The sequence below is a fragment of the Solanum lycopersicum genome, chromosome 10 (genome assembly GCF_036512215.1).
Source record: "Solanum lycopersicum chromosome 10, SLM_r2.1".
Classification (NCBI taxonomy): domain Eukaryota; kingdom Viridiplantae; phylum Streptophyta; class Magnoliopsida; order Solanales; family Solanaceae; genus Solanum; species Solanum lycopersicum.
The window spans coordinates 1,170,316-1,191,539 of record NC_090809.1 but is presented as its reverse complement, the minus strand read 5'-3'; the positions used below and the strand labels follow the sequence as shown (position 1 = coordinate 1,191,539).

Sequence of the window (21,224 nt, the reverse complement as noted above, 5' to 3'; positions counted from 1 at the left end):
CAAATATAAATATAATCTATGTTCTAGGTCTCTGTTGATTGGACAACTTAAGGTATTTACTATGTAATTAATTTTTAATTAATTGAGTTTAATATTAAATGATACTATAATAGATACTCCATCAAACAATATAACAAAACCTATGTCAGTACTCCTATTAAATGCTTAAGATAAAACAATATGACAACATAACTTTACATCGATGACTTTTTGGTAAAGAATTGAAGTATTTCTTCAAGAATATGCCAGCGAAAGAAATATTTTAATAATAACATATTTTGAGGTGATGCCTTAAAAGTAAAAAATAATAAAAATTACCGAATCGTATCAATATCGAAAAGAAATCGGTATGATTTGGATGATTTCTTTTAAAACTCTAATATTAAATACATTATAAAATATCCAACATATCAAAATGATATAACTTTTTTAAAATAACCGATCGAATCATTGACACCCTATATCATGACTTTGGAATGAAATCTTCCAAATTTTTTCTACGATATTCCTTATTAAGAGGGAATCGATTTCAATCATCACTCTATCCATTATTTTATGATAATAAAAAATAACATTAAGCCAAAAAAAAAAATCAATTTAAATCACACGAGATGGAGGAAGTCAATCAAGTAAAAATTAATAAATCAAGTCTAGTTAAATTAAGAAAAAATTAAATTATAAAAAACATATTTTTTAAAAATAACTTATAGCTTCATAGCTTATTACCCAAGATCATCAAAATATCTTGTAGCTTAGGTATTACTTTAAATGGAGAATTAAAACTATGCTATTTAATAAACTTTAGTGATAAATTTGAATTCATGTCGAAAAGTCTTATATCAGAATATAAAGTGCTACCAACAAAGGTAACTCTGAGCTTAAGGAGACTCAAATTCAAAATCTATTTATTAAAAATGAACAAATATTTTATCGATCTATCACAATCTTAATTGGTTAAATTTTAATTACATGGTTTAGTTATAAAGGAAAAGACAATTATTTTTATAAATCTATTGTGTAAAATATATTTTACACATGTATTATATAGTACAATTAGATAAATTATAAATTTCTAAGGTTTATATTAATTATTATTATTATTATAAATTTATATAAAAAGTTAATATCTAAAAATGGATTACAATGGGTTAAAGTCATAAGTGGTTTTGTGAAACATGTCCACTTCTATGTAGTGCCACGGTTTTAAATGAAACGGCGGGTTTCGTCTTTGTTTAATCCGAAAAAAGAGGGAAAAAAGGCAGAGAAAGCGAAAAGAGGAAAAACAAATGAAGCATTCGATTGAGGGCATGACAAACTTACCTCAGTCTTTCTCAATCGGCGCCGGCGGAGGTTTCGGAGGTTTTGGAGGAGTTGCATCGCCGTCGTTGGTCGGTGCTGGAACTTCGGCTAATAACGATCGCAACATGCAATCGGCGGAACAGTTAGTGCTTGATCTCACTAATCCCGAACTTCGTGAAAATGCTCTTCTAGAGCTTTCTAAGGTTTATTCCTTTCATTTTCATGTTTTTGTTTCACTGTCGTATAAGTTTGTTCTTTACATTGACTCATGAGGCATGATTTTGTATAAATCAATTATGGATATGGTGAAATTTTGTATATTTGAAAGGTTAGGACCTAGGGCTGAAATTGAGAATAGTAGAAGAATCGAGATACTAGGTTTTGATGACTGTTAAGATGCTTATCACTTTAGGGAGTTGAGTTCACCAAAAAATGCGATGGATAATGATGTTATCTAATGAGAATTGTAGGAGGAAAAAAGAGGTTCAGAGGATTACTTCTATTTTTGTTCAAGTGTCATATCGTTTTGTTTTTTATATCGACTCCTCGGGGCATGATTTTGTGTAATTCAACTTTGTATAATTCAATTTTGAATTATGGTGAAGTTGCCTAAGATTGAGAGTTTAGGCATCACTGTTTCTTCCATGTCTTAGAGCTAATGTTTGAGAATTGTAAAAGAATGGGGATGCTAGGTTTTGTTAGATGCTTGTCACGTTAGAGAGTTGAATTGTAATTGAAGCAGTAGTGGTATTTTATTCGACTTGATAAAACTGGACTAATGGGGCTTCTTAACTCTGTCGTCTCCCTAAGGCTGCGTAATTGTAATTTCTTCTTTTGGATCAATGGATGAACAGTTGGTGTCTACCCCAATATTATTTCGCTGCTGACACCAACTTCAACAATGTGCTCATGTTTGTGAATATGTGGAACACCAAATAATTTGGCAGTCTAGATTGGGTGTCAGTTTGTTGTTATGCTAAATAGTGTTAAGATTTACCTAAAAAGGACTTCTTGCCTTCTTTTCTCTTTTCCAGAAGAGGGAACTTTTTCAGGATTTGGCCCCTCTATTGTGGAACTCATGTGCTACTATCGCTGCTCTGCTACAGGTATTTTGAAAAGTTTTCCATTATAATTTAGTGTTCATTTCATCTCTCAGATGCACATGAATGTTAAAGTACCACTCCATGTAATTCCAGCATTTCATCTGTCCGTTTGTACACACATTTCTTCAATGGTTATTGATTACCTATTCTTCACACTGAACCGTTAAAAACAAGGAATAAAAGGAAGCGCACAACAAAGGTGTCAAGGAAACATCTTAATCACCTTTTAGTTGGGGTTTCTGAGGAACAGAAATAATTAAAATTGAAAGCATCTCATAGAGTCCTAGTTTTTCTTTCTCAACATCTTGTAGAGTCTTATGATAATATAAAGAAATTTGTGAAATTTCTGGCTGCTTGGAGGGAGTGGTGTTAGTTCCACATTTGGCCCATGCGGTGCTTCCCCTTTTGTAATTTATACTCAGCTCGCAACAAGGTTGTTTTTCCAATAATGGAAACTAGACAATGTATGCCATTTTCATTGTATATGTTGGATTGCTTTATCATTGATTAGAACAAAAAATGGAATAAAATGATTTGAGGTAAAAATTGGAAATAAATATACAGGTAAAGTCTCAAAATAGAATACCAACTGCTTTTCCGTATTTTTTGGATGTTGATGAAACCAATGGAGCCAAAACCCCACTTTGTGGAGATATTAACCCAAAAAATGAAAATATCACCACAAATTATTCTGTCTCTAATATCAGTTTAATTGCTTTTGTACCTTGACCCAACCTGGATAGTAAACAAAAGCTACTCTATGTAGGTTGTTCGATGCTGTATCAGAAGCAATATCATTGGTTCAGTTACTCGTTAGACTGATGAGATTCTGGGCTTCTGTCTCAACTATTTAACTCATATTCTGGACCTTCTATTGTTGATATTTTCTGGCCAGCTATTTGATTCTTATTTATATAGTGTTGAAGTCACTAGCTGTTTCGATAAATTTGTAAATGTTAATTTGCATTTTTGCAGGAGATAATTTCGATCTACCCTGTTTTGTCGCCTCCAACTCTGACTCCTGCACTATCCAATAGAGTTTGTAATGCACTAGCACTTCTTCAGGTATATAAACTTCCTTTCCTTCTGGACTTTTTCTCTGTGATTCTTGATACTGTTTCTATCGGTCTTTCTTGCGGTTAGTCTTTTAAGTAATAAGTTATTGTCATTATATGATTTTCCTTATAACGATGAATGTTCGGCAGTAGTTGTAGAGAATTGGATATGCTTGGGGTTGTGTTAATATGTATTAAGAAAAGTGAAGGATGAACAGAACAGACTGAGAGGTGTTCAAATTTTTAATTTCTTTTCCTTGTAAAAAAATACCTGTTAGTAGTGAAGCACTTTTGAGTTTCTTTCTTTCTTGGAGCATGGAAGTATCACTTTCGAATATCTGCTGTTATCATAGTGCCATGTGATTTAAGATGTAATTGTATTCCCACTATGCCTCTGTTATTTAGTTTTCTTGCTGGTCAAGGTCAAATCTTTCATCTTTCCTATTGAAATAGTTTCTCATTGCTTTCTATTTTGCAGTGTGTAGCCTCTCATCCTGACACCAGAATGTTGTTCCTCAAAGGTGACGATTCTCTTCCTTTTTTTGTTTGAAGTTCTCTTATCTGTTTGTCAATGGCATTAAGCTTGGCCTTTTTTATATATACAATGACTGTACTTTGTGATATGTCATTGGAAAGCTAGAATATTGTTGCCTATATTTATTTGCAGTTGCTTTTGGGTGCAAATTCTTTCCATAGCAACTACACAGTCACAAAAATCTCAACTCTCCTCATAGTTACATCTCTTGTACCTTAGGCACTTGCTTAGTGCTTTGTCGGTTAACTAGCTTCTCAAGTGTAAATATGCCCATTCATATATTTGTCATTTGAAAAATTATTTCAACATTATTAAAAGCATTTTTGACTAAATATTTATTTATGACAGAATAAAGCACAGATTTTTGTGAACGATATGGATCGTTGTATCATGGATTTTCTTATAAGCTCAATGATTAATTGTTTCATCTGAATCTTCAATGATGAAAATTAATGTTTTTATCAGATGCATATGATTTTTTTTACTTATTTTTCTTTTATGACTACGAAAATGTAATAAAGCATATCTTATCTAATACTTCTTCTATAAATGATATTTGTGATGCATGTTCCTATTCATAAAATAAATTCAAAAACCTCGGTTCAGCATATGAAAGCTCTTGAGAAAACTAGAACTAGTAATGGTTGTGTCTGGTTTGAAACCCACTTATTTTCATATAAGATTTTCATATAAGATATTTTCTAGGAAATCATTTTTCGTGGAAAACACTTTCCTTCATAGCATATAAATGCTCTTGGGATAATATTTTCTTAGTAGTAATGGTTGTGTTTGCTTTACAATTTCATCTTTCCAAGAGGTAAAGTTTTTACGGGATTGAACATAAACAGAAATAGAATTATTATGGGAAACTTATTTAAAATATTTCTGATAAAAAACTCCTTGCTCCAATAAAGCATACAACACAAGTAGTGTTCACATTCTGCACCCGAATTTATCGGGCAACCGTGCTCTTTAAGATTTATAAATTTGTAACTGTTTGTATGATCTCCGTTGTGAACTCATTTGATTCAGTTTTCGTCCCTTAAAACGGAGTATAATGCGATTATGTTGTTGTTCTTCGGTCTTTAGTAGGTCGATCGATTAGTGATTGATAGTCCATAAAGTTGCACAATTTGACTTGGTTCCATACTAAAAGCGCAGAATTTGACCTACTGGTTCCATGCCACTTCAATCTCCTCTTATTGATCAAACATTGTATATTTTTACCACAGTTCCTTGTATAGCCATGCTCTGCTCTGCATCACCCATAATTGTGAAATTTAGTTTAATATTTAGTTAACACTTCAATAAAGAAAAAGTTTTAGAAAGCAGATTAGTACTTGGCTTGGGGTTTGTTTGTAGCTATTTGGTTTTTGATGCATCCTTCATATGATTTAACGATCTGTTTTTCTACAAGTAGTTGGCTAGAGGAACGTTGGAAGGGGTCTCTTCAAAGGGGGTCTGTTGTGTGTATTTGTAGTTCTTTTAGAAAAGATAAGATAGTAATAAGGGTATTTTTGAATTGAACTTTCAAGTTACGGGTTATGTTTTTAATATAGAATAGATATAACCCTTATTTACTTGTAAAAGGGAATTCCACATACACAAGTCAAACAATAAGATCCAAATAGTATTCGCATTAATGCCATTTTGCAAATCTTTGGGGGACAGTTCGAATTTGATTTACATATGAAGACATTGTACTTGAATTTATCATATCCAGGACTTATAGTAAAAAGAACATTATACTTGAGTTTTCTTTTCCTTGGAATTCAGAACTGTCGAGTAATAAAGACCATCCTTCCTTGGCAGTCACTGATGTCCATAAAGAGGAGGAAATGAAGATTTCATGTTTGTGGCCTTAGGTTCATTACAACGCTGGTTGGTGTAAACAAGCATGTTGTCTTAGACTAAGGGGACGTTTGGCCATAGATTTCCCAAATAATATTTGGGAAAAAATTTGACGAATAATGTTTGTCCATATAATTTGTCCTTATTTGGCAAATATCTTTGGCAAGTATCCCAAACTTCCAAATACTAGTTTTTTCTAGTATTTGGGTCAAATCTTATTATTTGGGATCTCTTGAAAATTGAAAATTTATCCCAATCTTTTATCTTTTACAAAAACACCCGCTATAGTAGTTGTTTGCATTGTATTACATAATTTTTTACGTGAACACCAAAGTATTGAGTGAATATTAAATGATGATATGATTATTGATGAAAATGATGAAAAATAGGCTCAAGGTGACAAAGTCACGTGCTTTGTCTACTTCATAATTTATGGAATAATGCTTGTTGCACTCACTCCAAACTACCACACGCTCTAGTGTCATGGATACTATTTGTTATTATTGTAACGAACATCCAATTGACTTGTAATACAAACTTATAGTTAGTTTTGATAGTTTTTAAAACTTATGGGTATAAATCATATTTTTCTAAATAGGTGAAATATATTTTTCAAATACTGTGGCCAAACATATGGTGAAATTTCACCAAAGTTTTACTCAAATAATATTTGCCAAGAATATTTGAAAATCTATGGCCAAACGCTAGCTAAGTTGTTTGGACTCTTCACTTTTTGTGCCGCACCCGTGTCGACACAACATGTGTGTGGGATCCGTGTCCGATTTGGTCAACCAATATTGGATACTTTGACCAAAATCAACGGGGATATCTGGACAGTTTTAATGATTTCTATAATTGATAAGAAAACTAAGATGAAATTGAAGAAAATGGAATACCTTTTATATAGAAATTTCTATGTCACTCCTATTCCTTTAATCTCCTTCCAAGATTCTCGTCAAGTTCTCCACAAAATATCTCATAATTTAGGTTATATAAGTCTATTTTTAGATATTTTAAAAATTTTTAGGCGAACCTCCGCACTCATATGCATACATGGATCCATATCCCCGAATTTTAAAAATTAGATCATGACCTCTAGATCCGCACCCTTGTGCAAGCAACTTAGGTCTTAGATAACTACCCCAACTCCATATTATTCATATACAATGCTGTGTAACCTTCAAAAACTTAAAACTACATCTCATAAAAAAGAACCAAATCAATGGACTTCATAATCATGATGTGTTCTTGAGATCTGGATAGAATTTTGTGTGATGATAATTGCTATTGTGATCCTTCATAGTTGTGATATATGGTTTCCTTGAATAAATCATTCTGACTGTTTTCTACTTTGCAGCACATATTCCTTTGTATCTGTACCCCTTTCTTAATACAACGAGCAAGTCAAGACCTTTTGAATATCTGAGACTTACAAGCTTAGGTGTCATTGGTGCCCTTGTGAAGGTTGTTGTCTACTGTATTTCATACATCTCTTCTTATACTTCCATTGTTATTAATGTAAAGATTTCATTCATGATCATATCTACAGGGAATGACATGAGAAGGAAACCATGACTAGTTATAATATCAGGAGCTAATGATGCTATGTATGATATGCTTCACCTACCTTATTTAATTGTTATTCTAAAGCTTCAAGGTACTTTGTTTTTCTCCGCGCAGGTAGATGATACTGAAGTTATCAGTTTTCTTCTTTCAACAGAAATAATTCCGCTGTGCTTGCGCACGATGGAGATGGGGAGTGAACTATCGAAAACTGTTGGTCCTTCCTCAAAGCCAGTTTCCAGTTATGTCCTTCCTCGACTTATATTAGATTTTCAAGCATCTAATTTTGTTCATGCTGGCAGGTTGCAACTTTCATTGTGGAAAAAATTCTTCTAGATGATGTGGGTTTGGATTACATCTGTACCACAGCGGAAAGGTTTTATGCAGTATCCCGAGTTCTAGAGAATATGGTCGGCACGCTTGCTGAACAACCTTCATCAAGATTGCTGAAACACATAATTAGGTGCTATCTTCGTTTGTCAGATAATCCAAGGTTGGTTTTCTGTATATCAGCATCCTCATTTTCCTTTCAGCTTGCTAAAGGTGATGTGCCTGGTTTATGGCAGGGCATGTGATGCACTGAGAGGTTGTCTTCCCGATATACTTGGAGATACCGCCTTCCAGAGCTGTCTTCGTGTACGTAATACTTGACCATATAAGTAGCTCCCCCTGCATTAGACCCTTGTTATTTTTTCCTGACCATGACCCTCTTTTTTGCGTTATGTTATCAGGACGATCCAATGACAAGGAGGTGGCTGCAACAATTGCTCCATAGCGTTAATACGAATCGGGTTCCTCTACAGGCTGGAGGATTTGATCATATACTGTGAACTGAATTTCATACAGATAGAACTTAAATTAAACTTCCTAGTCTTTTGTTAGAGCACTTTTGAATGCATTTATGCGCTCATGTTTGTATATGTAGTCCATTATGTGAATAATTATTAAGATTATTATTTGGAGAATAAGAATATTATTGAACCATTTAGCAAACTTTTTTTTTTGTTGAGGATATATAGTTACTGAGTCGACTTCAAGTCCTCGATGTAAGTGCTCAAATTTATATTTATAGTTTTAGAAGTTAATAAAGATGGTTTCTCATTTTAATATCACATCTTGCATAATAAAGTAATATTGAACTGGATCATTCTTTGCAATTGACAGCATAATTTTTTCTTTATTATATTTTCTTTGAAATGCTTTATTTGAGTAGGTAGGGTTTATTAGAAATCAAGGTTAAGTTTGCATACATATTATTCTTTTCAAACTAAGCTTTTGTTATTTATGTATTAATTTTGTATGATACTAAATTGATAGGTTTTAAATGTTATATACAAGTCATTTATATTTGATTGTATTTTAATAATTCTATATAATATGGAAATTAACGTATAATTTTATGTATAATATTATGTAGATAGCAGATGAAATAAGTCATGCGGTTTAATTATATACGAATTGAAATAATGAAATTACATATTTAGCTCTATCCCTAAATTCGGGAACGTAGCAAACTAGCAATTTAGGCATTTCACGTTAGCGCTTTTCTGATACAACTCAGCTTTCTCCGCCCGGGAAAATATCGTTTTCGCGCGCGCGCTCCACCGGATTTTGAACATTCAGAACATATGCAATCGCCGGAAGTTTGCGCGATGGTAACCGACGCAAATAGGTTGACGCCGGCGGAGGAAGAAATTACGAACACGGCGACATCAGTACAGGCAGTGGAAGAGTTATTGAAATATCGATTTCAGAACACGAAGCTTCTAGAAGAAGCTCTTACTCACTCTTCCTGTCCTAATTTAATTACTAATTACCAGCGGTTAGCGTTCGTCGGTGACGCTGCTCTTGGCTTAGCTATTTCCAGTTATTTCTTCGTTACTTACCCTGATGTTGACTGTGGTAGGCTTACTGACCTTCGTTCTGCCAATTTAAGTACGGAAAAGCTTGCTAGAGTTGCAGTCGGGCACGGCCTTTAGAAGTACCTCCGCCGCAATTCATCAATCCTCGATGAAAAGGTATATAACTTTTATGCATCTACTTCACATTGTTATGTAGTTTAAGTTTTGTTGTAGTTTCTCCCTCTGTCCAAAAATAATTGTGGCTTTTGGATTTACTAGAGCCAATTTGACTAGTCTTCTAAGCTAAATTGGATTGCATTTATTTAATATTTTAAAATTGAAATTTAGATATTCATAAGATAAACATAAACTACTATAAGTTGCAATTATATCTATGTGGTGAAAAGATACATCTTAAATTCTTAGTCAAATTGAATATTGTTTATTTAACAAAAGAGAAGCTGATAGTGACATGTTTCTCGAGGCGGACGGAGTAACTATCAAACAATCTATTAGCATCTAATAGAGAGTGTATACAAGCAAACATTTAATAAAAATTAAGACAAATCCACCTAGTGATGCCACTGGTCAGATACTGACCTCTGCCTCGTATGTTAATGTTAAAAAATTGGGTAAAAACATAAATGACCCCTCGAGAATAGGGTATAAAGGAATGCCTGTAAAGTTGGAGGGTAATAGGCTTTTCTGGATAAGTTTGGGAGCGTAATTTGTGTGTTTTCCTTCAAATATTAAATACATGAAGGAAGGGAAATGACAGTTTTACCTTTTGAGATCATAAAAAGAAGGGTATACATGCCATCCCTTTTACACTTTAAGGTCTTTAAAAATGTACATATAACTAGATGGATGCTCAAAGTACAGTTTGATCATCTAAGTTGTGGAGGACTCCTAAGTGACTCGCTTTGTAAAAGTAGACAAAGTAGAAAATTTGAACTCGGGAGAACTCCTCCCAGTTACTATATGGATTGCTCATATAAGCAAGTTCCCCAAAAATTACGGAATGTATTAATCTAAAAAGTCCTTTGGTTTCACTAGTCTAGTTCGGCAGTTACATCTTATCAAATATATTTGTCTGTTTTGTTTCCTTCTGCAAGTCTTTAAATTTCTAAGGCCGTATTTGTTTCATGTAGTGAAGATTCCAGTAAGCCATTGCATATGGCACGTCACTGGCAACATTGTATCATTGCGCATTTCATTGGCACAAGACAAATTGAACTGATTACAATAGTTCCTTTGTGGAATTGTAATAGCAACATTGTATCATTGCACATTTCATTGGCACAAGACAAATTGAACTGATTACAATAGTTCCTTTGTGGAATTGTAATAGAGGAGACTTTGATTTTGCACATAGGTGAAGGAATTTGTGATAACAGTGCAACAGGAGGAGGAGATGGAGTTCTATGGATGAATGATTAAAGCACCAAAGGTTCTTGCAGACATTGTGGAGTCGGTAATGGGGGCTGTATATTTGGATTGTGGCTTTGATGTGAATGCTGTCTGGGTGGTCAGTTTCTTTTTTACTATTTAAGTTTGTATTGGCCAAGGATCTTATGGAAACTCTCTTTTCTTTATCCTTTCTGGATTTGGAGTACCAATGTATCTATCAACTACGCCTTTATCCCAACTAGTTAGGTTGGCTATACGGATTCTCTATATTTGTTCCTCTGGATTTTTATTATAACCTAAAAATGTGATTTATGTGGAAGCAAAAAGTTGAGTCTTGCTGGCTTATTGGCTATTAGTAAGTGCTTATAATTTACAGCCTCAGTGTAAGTATACAATGGGTTTAAACTGTTATTAATTGAACCTGTTTTCATGTAAACTGTAAAGCTAGTTATCCCTGTAATCTTTGCATAAAACTGACTCAAGCTGTACCCCTGTTTAATGTTTTGTACTTTTGGTGACTTTTGCTGCAAGCCGAGTGATGTCTGAGTAGTCATTATGTATATGCTTGTTAATTTTCAGAGGCAAAACCTTTTTCCTCTAGTAATGTTTTTAATGTGTTATTCTCCAATTGACGAAAGAAATTATTAGCATGTATTCCTAAAAAAAAAAAATTCAATTGTGATTCTTTTTTGGTATTTAACTGGAACTCTTCTTTCAATTAAATTGTGTGCTTGTCCTAGGAATGTCACTTTTAAGCACATGTGATTTTTGCTAGCTTTTTCGGCGCAATTTGATCTATGTAATAGATATCATGCTGGAAATGATTAGGGATTTGAACAATTTTAATTTTGACACACTAGGTTAGTGCTTCCACAATCCTTTAATAATATTACCCTTATAGAAAAGGCTTTGTGTGTGTGTGAGAGAGAGATAGAAGGTTACAATTTGAAATTTGAATTTCTTTTACATGAAGAAGAATCTCATATTTGGGTTTCGTATCATTGAAAATCTAACTTGGAAGGGAAGAAATGATGAGGTATTACAATTGCAGAAAATTGGTGAGTGATTCAATGAGAAAGCCCATGGGATCCAATTTGCCCAGACAGGCACCTGTAGGCAGATGTAGCATTTCTTTCTTTGCTCCAATGATTGATTTATTTCTTGGAAGGGAAGAAATGATGAGGTATTACAATTGCAGAAAATTGGTGAGTGATTCAATGAGAAAGCCCATGGGAGCCAATTTGCCCAGACAGGCACCTGTAGGCAGATGTAGCATTTCTTTCTTTGCTCCAATGATTGATTTATTTCAGAGATTTCATCAATGTCTTATGAATACAATTATTTTGTTGAGCTATAAATAGGACATTCTTGTTTTACAAAGAGAAATGACGTCCTGATGTTTAGATATCTAGTTGCCTTTTTTGATTTAGATCTTCAGAGGCTTCCTAGAGCCTATTGTTATGCTGAATACGTTGGAAGAACAACCACAGCCTGTAAAAATGTTGTTTGGACTTTGCAAAAAGGATGGAAAACAAGTTGATGTAGAACATCGGAAAGAGGAGATAAAAACATAGCTAGCGTCTATCTTGATGGACAATTTATTGCATCAGCTTCGTCTGAGCACAAAGAAAATGCAAAGCTTCAAGTGGCAAAAGCTGCTCTAAAAGAGTTGTTCTATAACCCTTTTGATAAGATGGATGTTGAATTTGTTCCATTCCAGAGAAAAAAGAGGGATTCTGAATCTATAACATTTCAGAAAAAAAAGATGGATGTTGAATTTGACCCAACAAAAGAGTGTGAAGGAGCAAAGCAGAAGCTAAACGGGCTTTGCCAGATAGAGAAATGGCCCAAACCAACTTACAGGTTGGTCTTTTTCTTTTGAGTGTAGTTGTTCTCATGAGTGACTTAGTGCCATTTTTGTCAGATATCTGTTTGGTGGATAAAGTTGTTACTTTCTTTGCTTGTACTCAATCTATAGCTGCAAGCAAATTGTGTTATCAAGTCTAACATGCTTAACATGTTGTATCGGTGAATCCTAGTATTATGTGCTTAATCCTGGTTGTATATCTCCTTGTCAATCGATAAAGGAAAGTACGGCAAGAAATTATTGTCATATGATCAAACATTGATTCAATACTTAGCAGTGAAACTACCAATGTTTCTCTACTCAGTAGTAGCTTTAAGTTTTGACTGCACGGAATTACATACGATCTTATTATTATATGGGAGTACAAAGACAAAATTAGGACTATATCATTCATCGACATACTAACATACATTGCCGACTTATACTCTTTGAGCAGACAATAGTAAAATGAACTTATTTAAGTATTTTGTTTAAAAATATTTTGAAATGGCTGGTGTTTGCGGTTTCATATTTTAAGATTTTATTTTCTCTTGAGAGCACTCCATATAAAATGGTTGTTCTGGACTAGCAACATAGTTAATGCATGTGTTCCATTTGGGATAGATTTTCTTAAGGTAATTCTTTCTGGATCTGTTTGTCTCAATATCCAGTTGCTGCCAATTTTTTTCTGTTTCTGTTGCAGTCACATTAAATGTATGAATTTGGTTCCATTATTGTTTGCTTTCGGATGTTTGCAGAGTAGAGAAAGAGATAGGTCCTGTTCATGATAGGAGGTTTATATGCTCTGTGCAAATTATAATTGCTGAAGGCATGCTTTTTGTGAGGGGGATGAAAAGTCACGAGTAAAAGATGCAGAGAATTCTGCAGCTTTAGCAACTATCCGGAGTATGCAGGAATCAAAGTTCAGTTGATTTGTTCATCGTTCCACATTCCAATTCCAGGATGAAGCAGGTACCAGGGTTCGTTTCAACTTGGAAGTATATCTTACTCAGGTTTTCTCTTGATTCATGCAATAATCATGTTTCGTGCAATAATCTCATTAACCACTGATGTTTGACTTTTTCTTTCATTAACAAATACCATATAGAAAAAATGAGCCTTGGTCCTAGAGCAACCCCAATGTAGTAGGTCATAAAGTGAGGATTTCCTAAATACCATATAAGGAGACTAATTTTTCTTCCCATAATCAATTTGGGACTCTTTAACACTATATGTGCAGGAATGTTTCTCAAACTCTTCAAAAATATCGACGTGAGTGCATGGGAAATACTTCAAAAGTAGTGCATTTTTGAAGGTTCTGACACGGGTGCGACAATATTTTTTGATGATCTCAGTAACATAGGGATTCATGACCTATAAAGTGCAGTGCACAAGTAAGACATGATCATTCCATATCTTACGAACTTAGTTGATTAATACCTATATATCTATGTTCCATGTCTATAAGTGCATTCATCTAAAGTAGGAAAAATGTTTTCAACTTTTACGCTGAAAAGAACATTGAGAAACATGTGAGATACCCTTGAGAAATGTGAAGCGAGCATTCTGAGCAAATTGTTTTAAGGTGCATGAGTCCAAGCATATGTGGGGCTATCACTGATATGATGATATGCACAAATTACATTAGAAAATGACTAGTAAATTTTATTATGATCACCCTCATTGATTTATATGTATATATATAGTTAAACTACCCAACTGGGCCCTTTTCATACGCAAAAATAAGATCTGTACAAAAATAATGACTTAGCCCAAAGTGCTAATACACACATAAAACAAGCGAAAGAAAGAAAGAAAAACAAACTACTACGCTAAAGGTCTAATTAGGGAAGTGGACAGAGAAAAGGACTCTCAATCCTTGTAGAGTCCGCTGGAAGTCTCTATCTCCACACCGTTTCCAAATTGCATCTCTACCGTCGGTGCTCCATTTATCTACCTCGAGATTCCCAAAAAATGGAATTGAAGATCTACATAAAGCAAGTTCAGTCATCTTTGTGCACTTAGTATTCCGAAGACGCACAAGTGGAGGAACACTTGCACGGGCTTGAATCTCATCCTCAGGAAATTGAAATCGGTAATCTCTGAGTTCTAGACTTCTCTGCTGTTAAGGTTGAAGTCGTTCTTCCAATGCAGATCTATAAGCCAAGACGTAACCCATCTGAAGCTTAATGCGTACAACCATAAGTAAGTTTTGTACCTCCTCCTTAAGTATAAACCCTATCACTGATTCATATCTGGTTAATGGAAAACAATAGGAAAGACTATCATTTTCTTTTTGCAGATGATGATTTGCTCGGGTTCCCCTTCAAAACTTCAGTTTCAAAAACTATCATTTTAATTAGATTTGATGCCGAAGAAATTAAACTCCAAGTCAATCTCAAAAAAACGAAGAATATACCATTCAAAACAATCTCACAAATCTTCCCTTTTTGTCTTCAATTACATCAGAAAATGACCTATACATTTCATTAATGATCCTCTTCATTGATTATCAATAAATTCCATTATCGAAATATAGAATTTCTTTATAATAGATCGAAGATCAAACCTAATCACTATTAATAGAAAAATGATACAAAACTATTATTTTTAATTACGTTATATTCCAAAAGCTATTGGTTTAGTTGATGGTGTCGATCTTTTAGATAAAAATGATAGAAAAACTATTTACTTAGTTGATGGTGTCGATGTTTTAGATAAACAATAAATTTTCTTTATCAAAGTAATCAAACGGTGAATTTTGTCTTTGTACAGTTTGGGAACAGAAGAAAAAAGAGAGAAAATAAAGTAGGTAAAGCGAAAGGAAGAAAAAGATTACGACATTCGATTAAGGCTTTAGAATGACAAACTTACCTCAGTCTCCCTCAGTCGGTGTCAGCAGTTCCTCAAGAGGTGGTATGTCATCATCGTCTTCTAGTGAAGGAGCACCGGTCAATAGGGATCGCCAAATGCAATCTGCTCAACAGCTTGTGCTTGATATCTGCAACCCGAATCTTCGTGAAAATGCTCTTCTGGAACTTTCCAAGGTTTATTCATCTTCGTTTATTTTCGTATCGTTTTATGCTTTATATCGGTTCATTGGGGCGTGATTTTATAAATTTTAACTCTTGATTACTGTGAAGTTTTGTAAAATTGAGGGTATTCAATGCTTGTCACTTGAGAGAGAGTTGAATTGTAATTAGATTAACCGAAAATTGAGATGGAAAATGATGTTGTTGACTGTCGGATTTACCTATCAGATGCTTTCTGAGAACAGTAGGAGAAAAAAGAGATTTAATTCCATATACCTATTATAATCTGAATATTTGATGTTATCTTATTTGGGATCGATCTGTTTCATTATGAAGAAGCTTCAATTCTTGGGCAGAAAAAAAAGAACAATCTCAATGTCAAACTTTATGAATGATGTATAGTTAAACTGTGAATGTCATCTTACTTCTACCATCCTCTTCTAGTGAAATAGTGACACACACATGCTTATACAAACAATATTCTTTTTTTTGTACTGCTATGTGTTGATGAAACTTAACAGACAACTGGTTTTCAACTTCAGTGTTCTACCTAAGGTTGCATAACTGATTATCTAGAGCAACAGTGATAATCTAATTGATAAAATTGGACTAATGGGACTTTTTAACTCCGGCGTCTCCCTCTGGCTGCATAATTCTAATTTCTTCTTTTTGAGAAATTGTTGCACAATTGATGTCTGCCTTAATACTACTATTTTGCTGCTGACCCCTCTTCAACAATGTCCTCATATTTGTGTGTATTAGTATATGTGGAAGACCAACTAATTTGACGTTTTGGGTTGAGTATCATTTTGTTGGTCTGCCAAATATTCTTAAGATTTACCTAAAATCACTTGTTGTCTATGTTTTCCTTTTCCAGATGAGGGAAATTTTTGAGGATTTGGCCCCGGTATTATGGCACTCTTTTGGTACCATTGTTGTATTTGTACAGGTATTTTGAGAAGTCTTTCATTATTATTTAGAGCTTATTCCTTTCTCATATGCACATGAATGCTAAAGTACCACTCCACACTGTAATTCTAGAATTTCTTCTGTCTGTTCACACACACATTTGTTCAGTGATTACTTATTACCCATGCTTCACAACCCCCCACCCCCCAAAAAAAAAAAGAAAAAAAAGAAGATAATATCACCACCTGGAGGAGAAACTATTCTGTCATTTAAATCTGATCTCAAATTAATTCTTTTTGTGCCTTGGACCAACTTAGATGGTAAAGAAAAGCTACTATATATAGGTGGTTGTATGCTTTATCAAAACTAATAATACTGATTCAGTTAAAGTAACTCTTTCTATGATGATGAGATTCTGGACTTCTGTTCTCTCAAATATTTCATTCATATTTCTTGAACGTCTACTGTGGACATTTTCTGTCCAACTATTTGATTCTTATTTCTAATGTGTGGAAGTCACTATCTGTTTCTATAAGTTTGTAATCGTTTTTTGTACATTTGCAGGAGATAATTTCTGTCTACCCTGTTTTGTCACCGCCAAACCTGACTCCTGCACAATCCAATAGAGTTTGTAATGTACTAGCACTTCTTCAGGTATATTAAATTATTTTCCTTGTGGTCTTGTTCTCTGTGATTCGTGATTCTTGATACTTCTTCTATTATTCATTATTGTTGGTGACCTTAAAGTAATGAGTTATTGTCAAGAGAGGTCAGTAAACTAGATATGTTTGGGGTTGTGTTATAAGTATCAAGAGAGGTTGACGGTGAATGCAACAGACTAGGAAGTGTTGAAATTTCTATATATTTTTTTCTTTGTAAAAGAAAAGAACTTGTTCGTACTGAAATAGTTTTAAGTTTCATTTCTTTCTTGGAGCATGACAAGTATTACTTCCAAATGTCTGATGTTATCATAGTATAAGTGCTTTAAGATGTAATAGTATTCCCAGTCTGCCTTTGTTTGGTTAGTTCTTTTGCTGGTCAAGGTCAAGTCTTCTGTCCTTCATATTTAAATAGTTTTCCATTGCTTTCTATTTTGCAGTGTGTAGCCTCTCACCCTGACACCAGAATGTTGTTACTCCACGGTGAAGATTCTCTTCTTTCTTTAAAAGTTCTCTTATCTGTTTGGCAATGACAGTAAGCTTGGCCTTTTTCAGTCCTTTTCTGACTCTACTTTTTTGTGGAATGCCATTTATAGCAAAAAAAAAAAATGTTGTTCATGTTGATTTGCAGTTACTTGTGGATGCAAATTCTTTTCCATAACAATGACACAGACACAAAAATCTCAACACTCCTCATAGTTACTCCTCTTAAGTTTTATTCCCCAAGCACTTGCTTATTATCATATTTTCACTTAAGTTAAACTCTTATTTACTTGTCAAAAAGAATTCCACATAAACAAGTCAAGAATAAGATCCAAATAGTATCAAATTAATGTCACCCTGCATTTGTTGATAAATCATTGGAGGAGAAATAAAATTTGATTTCCATATGAAGACATTATACTTGGATTCATCTTATCCACTACTTGTAGAAAAACTAAAATAATACTTGGGTTATATTTCCTCAGAATGCACAACTGTTAAGTAATAATGGCCGTTCGTCCTTGGTTGTCACTAATGTCCATAAAGAGGGAAGAAACAAAGATAACAAGTTTGTGGCCTTAGGTTCATTGAAGCACTGGTTGGTGCAACACAAGAATCTTGTCTTAGATAAATACCCCAGCCCCATATTATTCATGTAAAATGCTTTGTAACGTTCAAAAACTTTTATGTACATCTTTAATGAAAAAAGAAACAAATAAATGGACTCAATAATCAATGATGTGTTCTCGAGATCTGGATAGACTTTTGTGATATATTTGGTTTCGCTGGAATAAATCCTTCTGACGGTTTTCTACTTTTCAGCATATATTCCTTTGTATCTGTACCCCTTTCTTAATACAACAATCAGGTCAACACCATTTGAACATTTGAGGCTTACAAGCTTAGGCGTTATTGGTGCCCTTGTGAAGGTAACATGTCTACTGTCTGTAATGCGTCTTCTACTTTCATTGTTAGTATAAAGATTTTCATTCATGATCATATCTACTGGGAATGACATGAGAAGGAAACTGATTAGTTATAATTTCAGGAGCTAATGATGCTATTCATAACCTATCTTAATCAATTGTTTTTCTAAAGCCTAAATGCACTTTGTTCCTTTTGGTTTTTTTCTGCGCAGATAGACAACACTGAAGTTATCAGTTTTCTTGTTTCGACAGAGATAGTTCCTCGGTGCTTATGCTCAATGGAGATGGGGAGTGAACTATCAAAAACAGTTTGTGCTTCCCGAAAACCATTTTCCAATTACATCCTCCCTCGACTTGATTAGATTTTCATTCATCTAATTTATTCATACGTACAGGTTGCGACTTTCATTGTGCAAAAAATCCTTCTAGATGATGTGGGTCTGAAGTACATCTGTACCACGTCGAATAGGTTTTTTGAAGTAGCTCAAGCTTTAGGGAATATGGTCGGTGCGCTTGCTCAGCAGCCTTCATCAAGATTGCTGAAATACATAATCAGATGCTATCTTCGTTTATCAGATGAGCCAAGGTTAGTTTTCTGTTTATCACCATCCTGGTTTTCGTTTCAGCTTGCTTATGCGTGATATATCACAGCCCTTTTTGATCTCTGTTTCTCTGAGGCTAAAAATGATGTGTGTGGCTTATGGCAGGGCTTGTCAGGCACTGAAAAATTGTCTTCCCGATAGGCTTAGAGATGACACCTTCAGCAGTTGTCTTAGTGTACGTAATATTTCTCAATATAAGTAGCGCTACCCTCCCCCTCCTGTGTCATGATTTATTCTTTTCTCGGCATCAGACCCTTGTTATTTTTCCTTACCATGACTGTTTTTGTTGCATTATGTTAATCAGGAGGATCCAACAACGAGAACATGGCTGCAGCAATTGCTCCTTAATGTTAATGGGAATCAGGTTGCCCCAGAAGCTGGAGGATTTGATCGGATGCCGTGAACTGAATTCGTACAAATGGGACTTGAACTAAGGGTGAATTTCTGTACTCATAGGACGTGGAATTTGATGGAGTATTTAAGGAGGCATACTTGGGAACTTATCTGCACTCATATTTATTTATATGTACTGTATTATGTGAATTGTTGTGAAGATTATTATTAGGATATTAAGACTAGTACTGTACCTTTACTAAGCCTGTCTATTTGGTTTTTTTCACTTGGTGTCCGGTACTCTCGTATCAAGGCCTATCTAGATTTGGATTCGTGCTATTTCAAGCCTTCTGGTTAAGAAAGCAAGAATACATATCATTGTGTGTTTGGAATAAAGAAATTGCTTTCCATGGAAATATTATTTTAGAAAATGTCCCGTTAGAAAATAAGTGGGTTTTTTAAAATGAGAAAATGGTCAAAAAGTCTCCTTAATCTATATCGGAATTTTCAGCTGAACACTTTAACACTCGGGAGGTGATAACACTTTCGTAAAGTTAAAGTATGTAATTGGGAATCTGGATATAAATTAGGTTTTTTTTTTTTACCATTTCTCTATTTATTTTCTATTGTTTAGCAAGTAAGGAATTTTTTTTATTTCAAAATCATTTATATGTATTCTAGCAAAGCATTGTGAGTGATATATATACACATACATACATGGTACTTATAAGTTTTAACATTGGAAGGAGTACGAAATAAACACCCCATTTCTCTATTTATTTTCTTGCATTTAATGATATATATATATATATATATATATATATACATATATATATATATATATATATATATATATATATATTGGGAGGAGTTACATACCGGAGTAGGAAAAAAGCACCGCATAAATTCAATTAAATCTATTTAGAATATTGTTCTATTTCTAATCGTCTATGCATAATTTAATTAAAATAGTTATTTATATCTAAAGAAACCATGAAGAATCACCTATGAAGAAAAACACATGTTAACAACAAGGAGATAACAAAAATTGAGTATACCCTACGAAGAATCATACATGACCACCAACAATAGCTATGTGAAGTACCACCTATAAGATAACACTTGTATGAACAAAATGGAAGCACGAAAAGACACAAAAAAAAAAAAATTCACATTGAATATTTATATCAAACTAATTCAATTATAAAGTAAAACACATGTTAATTAATTAAAATTAAATAAAATAAATTATAAATTTAAACACATAACATAATATAAATACTCGGCACAAATAAATTTTAGGCTTAAGTCATATGCGGCCCCTTAAAGTTGTTCGCATAATTCACTTAAACACCTCAACTAAGACTATTACCTATTAGACACTTTAATATTAAAGAATATGTATCTATTGAACATAAAACGAAAATTTTTTTTAAAAATATTTTGTGTGTAGTTCACGCGCTTTGACTTAAAAAAATGACAAATAAAATTATGACACTTGGCACATGGACCCAATCTAGTAATAAAATATAATTTTTTAATTTAAAAAAATGAAAAATAGTTTCCCTTAATTTATTAATCACAAAAATATTAACAAAAGAAAATCCCCACCCCCACCTAACCCTTTGATCTTTCTTCTTCCTTTATCCATTCCTCTACCCAGTAACCACGACCACCATAACAAAAATAAAAACCTCCCTTTCAAATTTAATCTCCTATCATCTGTTATTCTCCATTTGTTTTGAGATTTTTGTGAAAATAAATAAACGTCAATAAA

At 33.6% G+C, this 21,224-nt stretch overlaps 3 protein-coding genes across 40 annotated transcripts; all 3 read left to right on the top strand.

The window, feature by feature from the left end:
* The first annotated feature begins 1,194 nt into the window (after positions 1-1,194).
* On the top strand, positions 1,195-8,399 carry LOC101263473 (uncharacterized). The gene is made up of 9 exons (XM_004248287.5): positions 1,195-1,502; positions 2,334-2,405; positions 3,378-3,467; positions 3,936-3,978; positions 7,201-7,307; positions 7,524-7,619; positions 7,709-7,899; positions 7,973-8,042; positions 8,138-8,399. The coding sequence occupies exons 1-9, from the start codon at positions 1,287-1,289 to the stop codon at positions 8,234-8,236; spliced, it is 984 nt and encodes a 327-aa protein (XP_004248335.2). The 5' UTR covers positions 1,195-1,286; the 3' UTR covers positions 8,237-8,399.
* Positions 8,400-8,808: 409 nt separating this feature from the next.
* On the top strand, positions 8,809-19,786 carry LOC101260874 (uncharacterized). Of its 38 annotated transcripts, none has more exons than XM_069290204.1 (14): positions 8,843-9,424; positions 10,623-10,775; positions 11,709-12,520; positions 13,262-13,475; positions 15,279-15,311; positions 15,393-15,550; positions 16,413-16,484; positions 17,009-17,098; positions 17,544-17,586; positions 18,409-18,515; positions 18,725-18,820; positions 18,908-19,098; positions 19,220-19,289; positions 19,419-19,786. In XM_069290204.1, exons 6-14 carry the CDS (start codon positions 15,422-15,424, stop codon positions 19,515-19,517), a joined length of 897 nt encoding a protein of 298 aa, XP_069146305.1. In that variant the 5' UTR covers positions 8,843-9,424; positions 10,623-10,775; positions 11,709-12,520; positions 13,262-13,475; positions 15,279-15,311; positions 15,393-15,421; the 3' UTR covers positions 19,518-19,786. The 38 variants fall into 38 exon arrangements, with proteins under 38 accessions (XP_069146274.1, XP_069146305.1, XP_069146303.1 ...); XM_069290202.1 differs by adding an exon at positions 14,658-14,708 and having other exon boundaries at positions 10,399-12,520; XM_069290187.1 differs by adding an exon at positions 13,744-13,897 and having other exon boundaries at positions 8,867-9,424; positions 10,399-10,775; positions 12,088-12,520; positions 15,279-15,550.
* Positions 9,059-9,385, top strand: LOC138339127 (ribonuclease 3-like protein 2). Its single transcript, XM_069290451.1, has one exon. The coding sequence runs from the start codon at positions 9,059-9,061 to the stop codon at positions 9,383-9,385; it is 327 nt and encodes a 108-aa protein (XP_069146552.1).
* Positions 19,787-21,224: the final 1,438 nt, after the last annotated feature.

Bases quoted from the DNA above. Each gene is read 5' to 3' on its own strand.
- LOC101263473 (XM_004248287.5), top strand. From the start codon at position 1,287: ATGAAGCATTCGATTGAGGGCATGACAAACTTACCTCAGTCTTTCTCA. The intron at 3,468-3,935 runs GTATATAAACTT...TCTATTTTGCAG, and splicing joins ATGCACTAGCACTTCTTCAG to TGTGTAGCCTCTCATCCTGA. The intron at 7,620-7,708 runs GTTGGTCCTTCC...TCATGCTGGCAG, and splicing joins GGAGTGAACTATCGAAAACT to GTTGCAACTTTCATTGTGGA.
- LOC138339127 (XM_069290451.1), top strand. From the start codon at position 9,059: ATGGTAACCGACGCAAATAGGTTGACGCCGGCGGAGGAAGAAATTACG.
- LOC101260874 (XM_069290173.1), top strand. From the start codon at position 15,365: ATGACAAACTTACCTCAGTCTCCCTCAGTCGGTGTCAGCAGTTCCTCA. The intron at 15,551-16,412 runs GTTTATTCATCT...TTCCTTTTCCAG, and splicing joins CTCTTCTGGAACTTTCCAAG to ATGAGGGAAATTTTTGAGGA. The intron at 19,099-19,219 runs GTTAGTTTTCTG...GGCTTATGGCAG, and splicing joins CGTTTATCAGATGAGCCAAG to GGCTTGTCAGGCACTGAAAA.